The sequence below is a fragment of the Rhagoletis pomonella genome, unplaced genomic scaffold, assembly GCF_013731165.1.
Source record: "Rhagoletis pomonella isolate Grant_MI unplaced genomic scaffold, Rhpom_1.0 Rhpom_scaffold_00010, whole genome shotgun sequence".
In the NCBI taxonomy this organism is placed as follows: domain Eukaryota; kingdom Metazoa; phylum Arthropoda; class Insecta; order Diptera; family Tephritidae; genus Rhagoletis; species Rhagoletis pomonella.
In genome coordinates, this window is record NW_023458564.1 from 20,727,754 (window position 1) to 20,736,200 (window position 8,447).

General features: G+C 33.4%; 1 protein-coding gene across 1 annotated transcript; it reads right to left on the bottom strand.

Moving 5' to 3' along the window:
* Positions 1-498: 498 nt before the first annotated feature.
* Positions 499-1,197, bottom strand: LOC118746429. Its single transcript, XM_036480281.1, has 2 exons — positions 811-1,197; positions 499-747 (listed from the first exon to the last, which is right to left on the bottom strand). Exons 1-2 carry the CDS (start codon positions 1,064-1,066, stop codon positions 587-589), a joined length of 417 nt encoding a protein of 138 aa, XP_036336174.1. The 5' UTR covers positions 1,067-1,197; the 3' UTR covers positions 499-586.
* Between the last annotated feature and the right edge of the window lie 7,250 nt (positions 1,198-8,447).

The window sequence follows — 8,447 nt, forward strand, 5'->3', positions numbered from 1 at the left end:
TTGAACAGAAAAATTTCTTAATTGGGATAAAACATAAAAACATTCCTCCAATCCTACGAGAAAAAAAAGTTGCACTTTGTGCTGCAAAAATTAGCTGTAAGTTGATCTCTATTATCCTAATAGCCATGTTAATCAGTATATTATTTCGTTTCGTGTTTTAGGAAGATCGTTGGGATGTACTCTAGACTGGGTCGGTCCCCATACAAAAAAAAAAAGTTGCTAATGTCCGCCCCTAAATTTAATGATTATGTTGAGAGGGTTCTGGAAAAATTTTTTTTTTTTTTTTTTAACCCTCCGAAATACAGCCGAAATGGTTTTTTCGTTGTAACTTGTTTATTTGACGGCCGATTTTTAAAATTGATATGTCATTATTTTTGTCTTGAGAAGCTTCACTTTTCGTTCTTATGTCTTTTTAAGCTTTGAAGTCGCGTTCGCATGATAAGGGCAGAAACAAAATTTTACCCCCCCTAAAGCATATTTTTTTCCTTACCAAACGAAAGTACTTAAAAATTCAAGAAAATGTTGCCTTCAAACTATATTACTAAAATAATCAACAAAAAAGTTATTTCACTTACAATATTTATTGCTACTTAAGCAAATTTTGGCGCGAATCAAGGCTTTTATATTGGTCTCGGCTTTCTAATTTTGCAAAAATGTGGCCCAGGCGCTTTTCATCAGTGACAGCACTTGCAGACTCACTAACAACACGCACAAACCGTTCGGTATTCTGGGAATGACAGAGGAACTCTAAAAAAAAATGATTTAAAAGTACTATAAGACCCGTGAAGTTTTTAGTTTGAAGATATTTACCTGGGATATTTATCACTTCATTTTCCGAAAATTGAAACATTGTAAGTTCACTATCTGGGTAGAACTGCACACAAGGGGGTTCCGTAATCTTAAACTGACTCCAATCGATCATGCTGACATACGACTTACTTTCAAAGTTTATTACGCCACGCTTTGGGACCTTGAACACGCGAAGCCCTGCTGGTGGATATTGACGTGCTGTTTTGATTTTTTCGTACCCATCATTACGTATCTCTGGATCAGCGTCGGTTATCATGGCTAATAATATATTTTCTGGGTGAAAATAATATGCATTATTTTCTATAGCTGAACGTATAATGGCTTGAACAGCATTTGATAGTTCGCGTATCCAGCAAATATACTTAAAAACGTGTCTACTTCCATGAATTGCTTATTGGCATGATTAAATTACAAGAGGTTAGCTCGCTATTGACAGCGTCAGTTTTGCACTCCCCGGGTTGCTGATGCGACGAAAACAAAGAGTATGAATTTGGGAAAAATCGTAGCAAAAATGTACCTAAATTGGTACGAAAGCAGTGAGATTAAATTTCCAACTAAGAAAACTGTTGGAGGAATTTGTGGGGGCGAATTTTGTTAGCTGACCTAACCATGGGTAAACGACTTCATAGCTTAAAAGGAAATGTGATGACATGTTAATTTTAAAAATCGGCCGTCAAATACCCAACTTTCAACGAAAAAACCTTTTCGGCTGTATTTCGAAGGGTTAAAAAAAAAATAAAATAAAAATTTCGAAATCCTCTCAACATAATCCTTAAATTTAGGTTACTCTGTTGCATAAAAAAAATCAATTTTTGTTGTACTGTGTTATTATACTTACATCTGAAACTCATGTTGACCTGTGATATTAAAAGTGCTATAACTCCTTTGTTTATTATTTTAGTAATATAGTTTGAAGGCAACATTTTCTTGAATTTTTAAGTACTTTCGTTTGGTAAGGAAAAAAATATACTTTAGGGGGGGTAAAATTTTGTTTCTGCCCTTATCATGCGAACGCGACTTCAAAGCTTAAAAAGACATAAGAACGAAAAGTGAAGCTTCTCAAGACAAAAATAATGACATATCAATTTTAAAAATCGGCCGTCAAATAAACAAGTTACAACGAAAAAACCATTTCGGCTGTATTTCGGAGGGTTAAAAAAAAAAAAAAAAATTTTTCCAGAACCCTCTCAACATAATCTTTAAATTTAGGGGCGGACATTAGCAACTTTTTTTTTCGACCCAGTCTAATGTACTCCGCCATGAGAGATCGATTTTTACAAGTCTGGTGCGCTTTATGAAGCACATTTTATGTGCAAAGTAATTTACTCGCTAAAAATTATAATTTTAAGAATCAAATAAAATTAACAGCCAAGGAAGAAAAAGGATTGACAGCAGTGAGTGCATTCATTGCTTTACTGTAAGTAAAGTATTGGTTCACTGCAAGTGACGTAATAAATGCGCATCGAAATGATTTTCACTTTTTATTAGCTTTGAAACCCTATGATAAGACTGATAAACCAGTTTCCAATGTAGCCTTAAACAAATTCAGTGGACATGTATGGTACATAAGTCAGGAGCTAACTGGATCAACAATCCTAGATGATGATTGGCACCTTTCAGTTAAAAGTAAAGTGGTGAAAGAAATTTTGACAAAGACCTCCCGGAGTGAAACAGCTTCATCAAGTGCAATGGAGAGTTCAGGGTTACAACGCCTAAAAATAACATCGCAAGACCCAAACAACTGGTTAGAAAAAAAGATTTGGTTACTCCGAATATTATTGAAGTCTTTGAAAGATTTGGATTCGAATACAGTTTCTCACCCTATGACCCTGGAACTTGGCATTTGCGAAAAGACTTTACAGAAGCTCGCAATTTTTTTCAAATTTCAAATTTCCAAAGAAACTTTATCCAAAGATGCATTTTAAAAATACTCATATATTATATAACATTTTAATGATCCATTTCATATATTGAAACTTCAAAAATACCAGTTACATAATAAAACACATGAAAAAAATCAAAAATTTTATTTCTTACATACTTTAAACTTCTTGTGGCAGGGCGAAAAATTATGTCATCAAGTTGAGTTATAGCGGGAAAGTTATGGCATTTCAGAAAGAAAAAAAATAAAAATAAAAACTTCGGAAGGAATGCAATACAAATTTGGTAAATTGGTATTATAAGGGAAAAATAATGCTCCGTTTGGAGAAGTGTGGAGCTTGTTTTGTATGCTATGCTGTCCCCTAAATTTTCTTTTGTTTAACTCTTTCGCGTGTTATAAAGAATATGGTAATCGGAGGAACTATCTTTTATATTTTGTATAAGGCCTTATCAATATGTAATATAAAACACACAGCGTAAAAACATATAAATCAAACATTCATTAAAATTATTTAAAAATATCCATTATTAAAAGATAACAATTTCTCCGATTTTCCTTAAAGAGTTTATAGCATACAAAGCAATGAGATACATCTTTTCAGAGCCCCCATGCAATTAGCTAATTGGAAAAATTATAAAAAAAAATAGTTCTTGTTGATTTTTTTCCGCTCAGGAACTACATATAGTGCGGCGTCGCCGATTCTTTTAAAGTTGGCGACGCCACCGCCACACAGTGTTTCGGCAATATGGAATCAGGCGGAAATAATAGTTCAACTGCAGCGATTTCACTGAAACTTGACATGTGCTCTAGTTTTACTTAGAAATAGAGAATTATAAAACTTTGTAAAGATGGAATGTTGCCACGCCCTCTTCTCTCGTGGGCGGAAGCATTGAATTTCATCCGATTTCGATAAAATTTAGTTTTTTGTCTTTATTTTATTCGAAAAACCTAAATATAAAATATCTATCTACTATCTATCACTATAACGTCGAAAACTAACAAAAAATGTGGGCCCAGTCATTAAATGTGATGGAATTTTGGTTAATTTTTGTTTCCTGCTTTCCACTCTCAGAAAACAAAGGTTATACTATAAAATGACTTAGGTGTAAATACTCGCCTTTTTCCCAATGTTTGGTGAGATTTTTTCATTATTCGAAAAATTCTTTTCGCGAAATTATGCAAAAAGAAGCTGCAAATCAAAAATTAGGAAAATCAAAATTTACACATATTCGCAAATTCGCGCGCAAATATCAAATTATATATTCCAAAACTACATAAAATTCTCTAAAACATTCGTCTAATTTCAAGACCTGACGGACCGGTACTCACCAATAATCTTTAGCATCTACACTGAGGGGAATAATGCATAGTAAAAATGAATACTTTATATTTGATTATCTTTTAAAAATGTTCGTATTCAAAAATAATATTTTCATACAAAATTTATTACGCACGTATTTGACTGTTCACATCTGAGTAGGGCTATGTAAGTGTACATACGCACCCCAAGCATGCAGAGCGCCGCTCTGAGAGCGGCGACAACACACACATCCATACATAGTACAAATCGCGTGCTGTGGAGTTGATGGATATTCAATATTTGAAAGTAAATTTATATGGATGGGTGTAGCTGAGTGCGCAAAGATGCTTGCCAGAAGTTGTTGATATCCGGAGATGGTCGGGTTCGAATTCCACTGCAGGCAACATGCAAATTAATATTTTTTTTTAGTTTTTGTCTTGATTATTCACTTCGCGGATGCTTTTTCAGTATGAACGCGGTCATTTTAATATGCGCGTAATTGAATTGAATATTTACCAATATACAGTACTTTCGTTGACGTTTTTAGTAAGATCAATTACGTTTCTATTTGATTTTAATATTTTTTTCCCTCGGTGTACATTTCAAAGTAAATTTTTTGGTAAGTAAGTAGGAAAGTACCAAATAAATGATAAATACCTTCACCTGAATATTACACGACATTTAAATAATTGATTACAGTTGAAAAACAAACACTTTCTTTAATGGGTTAATCGCCAAAGGCAACTAAACTGATTAGTCGATATCGTGCCCATTCCCGTATTTTATTGGAAATGTATCGTTCGTGAAGAAGGGGAGTGAGTAAATAATGTAAGCTTTGGTATTTATGACTTTTACTTTCCCTCTCTAAGTCCAACTGGACGTTGTAAGATTAGGATATTGATGAAGATGGAGATGGAGAATAAGATAAAGGTGATGAAATAAAAGTGAGAGAGTGAAATAACTATTATCAGATAATGTAAAAATAAACGTCGGGCAATAACTGTTATCAAGCAACGTAAAAAATAAACGTCGGGCTATAACCGTTATTTAGCGACGTAAAAAATAAACGTTGGGAAATAACTCTTATCAGCAACGGAAAAAATATTTCTCATCTATTAACTGTTATGAAACAACGTTTTCGTTAAATTTCAGAATTCAGGCAACGTTTTCAATTTGTAAATTCGAAATAACAGTTATTTTTGGTCCCTGCTTTTTTCAAAGATTGGAATAAGAAAAACTTGAATATCTGAACCTAAACTGTTCCTATTTAGACTTGTGATTTTTATTTCTTTACTAATAAGCCCATTCAAAGTATGAAAGAGAAAGATAGGATGAACGAACATCATTCAAAATTGAATTAGGATGTGTTGGTATTTGAAAAAAAAAAATGGGACACGAATGACTTTTTGTTGCACATAAATAAAAAATAGTGGGAATATACCTTTCTACCGAGATCCTATAAGTCTAAATCAGAATAGTTTTGGCCCAGTTATTTAAGTTTTTCGTAAATCAATCTTTGAAAAAAGTAAAAAAAGCAGCATCAAAAATCTCATTATTACGATTCCGTTGAAAAGATTTTTAAATATTTTTATGCAGATTTATAAAGCTTGATCTGTTTTGTTATCCGAGGGGACTTTTTTCAAAAAGTTCATTAAGAAACTATTTCTTTCATACAAAACTCCAAATCGGTATAGCTCGCTTAAATCTTAATATTTTTCCGAAATATTTTGGTGGACGTCTTAATATAAAATATATTTTGTAGTCCCGGCGGAAAAACCGCAACTTGTTTTGGTGATGCAGTCTAATATACATACGAACGTTTTTTTTTGCACGAGTCAATGAATTTGAAATTGTGAAAGGTTTGCAATAAGCATATGTATGTACACATGTATGTTTAAATTATAAATATGTTTTTTAGTTGTGTAAATGTTTAGGTCGAGGTTTGAATACTATAAACAATAAAAGTCTAAAGTCTCGCGATTATTTGTATTTATGCCTTATGTGCAAAAAATTGCACATGTGTTGATTTCATTTATTTAGGACGAGTAGCTACGGAGCATATGAGTAATCCACTTGCAAAGTGCGCTATGTAAATTTTTTTCGACTTTTAGTTTTTGGTGGTTAACGTACCAGTATTTAAAGTAGTTTCATGTCCACTAAACAATACAGTGCAAAATCCTTATATAGTCTGAAAAAAATACCATCAAATGTTAGCTCTTCATTAGTTCATAGTTCAAAAGTCTCCATCTTCTGATGAACTTAGAAAACTGCAAGAAAACGTGGTAGTTTCGGTGCCTAGTGGAAGATGGTTTAAAAAAGAAGCAGACCAACCTTCATGGAAGAGAGAACGCGAAAAGCTTAAAAAAGCTGGCTATATAAAACTTACTGTTTCAAAACTCGCTATATTTAATTACTATATATAAAATTTGCAAAAACTACCACACTGCGATTTTGATTTTTAATGTTATTAGGCTCCTATTTATCCAAATTTTCAGATAATAAAAATAAATATACAATTTGGAATTTTTTTTAATTTACGGCTTACTATTATAAAATCACATAACGGTGTTTGCAAGTGGACTACTCATATTATGTTTCAACAACACCATTGAACTTGACTTTTGGAGTTCAGTTGGCATAGTAAATAAATACATATATATATATATATATGTAAATAAAAGCCGGCTTCCATATGACAACGGCATGTGTTCAGTACAGAAATTGTGCAATACCGGAAAAAGGTTTATTTTTATGAGTAAAGCAGGGATCACACGATTTGTACATTTGTACATTGTACATTTTCAGAGTTACAGAGGTGTTGCTTGGAAAGTTGTTATTGTGCTGAACTCATTCTAAATATAATAATAATAATATAAGACTAGAGAATAACTTTTGGGTGACGTCACACTGGTGCAATCGCGAGAGAGAAATGCCAAAACGTGAGCAAGAATTGAAGAAGAAGAAAAAATTTTGCAAGGAAAACGTAAACAAGTTGCACCAGTGTGACGTCATGCAAACAACGATTCTGTCAAATTCGTTAAGAGAGGAATAGCGGTCCGAGATCGGCGCAACCTTTGTATTCTCTCAATCGTGGGGGTAAATGTTCAAAAGAAATGAGAGTGGCGTCTCTCTTTGAAAGTGTCACGTAGCGAAAAAAACTAAATTCACCAGACTTCGCTGTCATGCGCTGCGTCGGTTAGACCCTTTTCAGACACGTCAAGTCTTGATTTCAAGTCTGCTCGTTCGTAGGCGAAGGAGGTGAGACGCATGTACTCTTCCCCTCTTTTCTCACCTCCTTCGCCTATGAACCGAGCAGACTTGAAAGCAAGACTTGACGTGTCTGAAAGGGATCTTAATCGCTTGCTTGCAAAGCTCTTTAAACAGATTCGATATGTGACAGCCAGAAACGCAAACAAACAATAGGTCCATTCAATATGAATAAATTATGACGAATTCTTCCTAGTAGTTGCAAGTTTTTACTGGAAATGCATTCAATAACTCAGAAAATTGCAAGAGAGAGCGAATTCGAGAGCATAACAACCCGAGAGCTGCAAATTCTTGCTTATACTAGCACGCATTTGCAGGAGTCAAATATGGTCAAATAGTAAGGTTATGTTTCAAATTCAAATGTAAAAAAAAGTGTTTAAGAGGATGATTTGATGAAACATAATTAGTGAAATTAAAATATGGATGAACAATTTAAGGTGACAGGTAACAAGATCAACGGAAATAAGGTCAATTGACTTTATTTCCCACCCTGGTGTGAAATAAAGCGAAATAAAGTCAATAAAAATTTGGAAATAAAGTCATTGACGCTATTTGCTCATTCAAATGGAAATAGCGTCAACAATGCTTAAAGTATGTCGATTCATAGAAAAAAATGTTGTTCTTACAATAAACATTGCCCCGTAAGTGTTGTTTTTAATAGATGAAAAAGGTTATTGCCAAATCCTCAGTGTGGTGCTATTAATCCACACACAATCATGAACTACCACCAATTGATTTTATTAAAAAATTTAAAATTACGAATATAGTAAAAACACGATGCGAAAAACCAAACGCAAAACGCAGCTGGAATACGAGAAATATTTGAAGAAAGAGTGTAGAAATGATCCAGAACTTGCAAAACATGTTTCGTTTCCACAAAAATAAAGCGATACTATTAAATTGCAGAAACAGTCCATGTCGAAAAACCCCGGAGGAACACTGAAAAAATTATATGTTTTAAATTAGCATATTTTGAACGAATTCGGAATGTCTAAGGTGGAAAAGAAACCAACCTTTCTATAAGGAAACAATTATAGAAAAGGAATTTTCTTACACTGTATTCATGTCTCCGCCAGCAATTTGTGACATGATTTAAAGGAAGGCGAACGACGACACTATTTATTAGATGACACATTCAAGCCAATGTGCCAAAATGCGGGTATAAACAATTATATCGGAACCGAAATC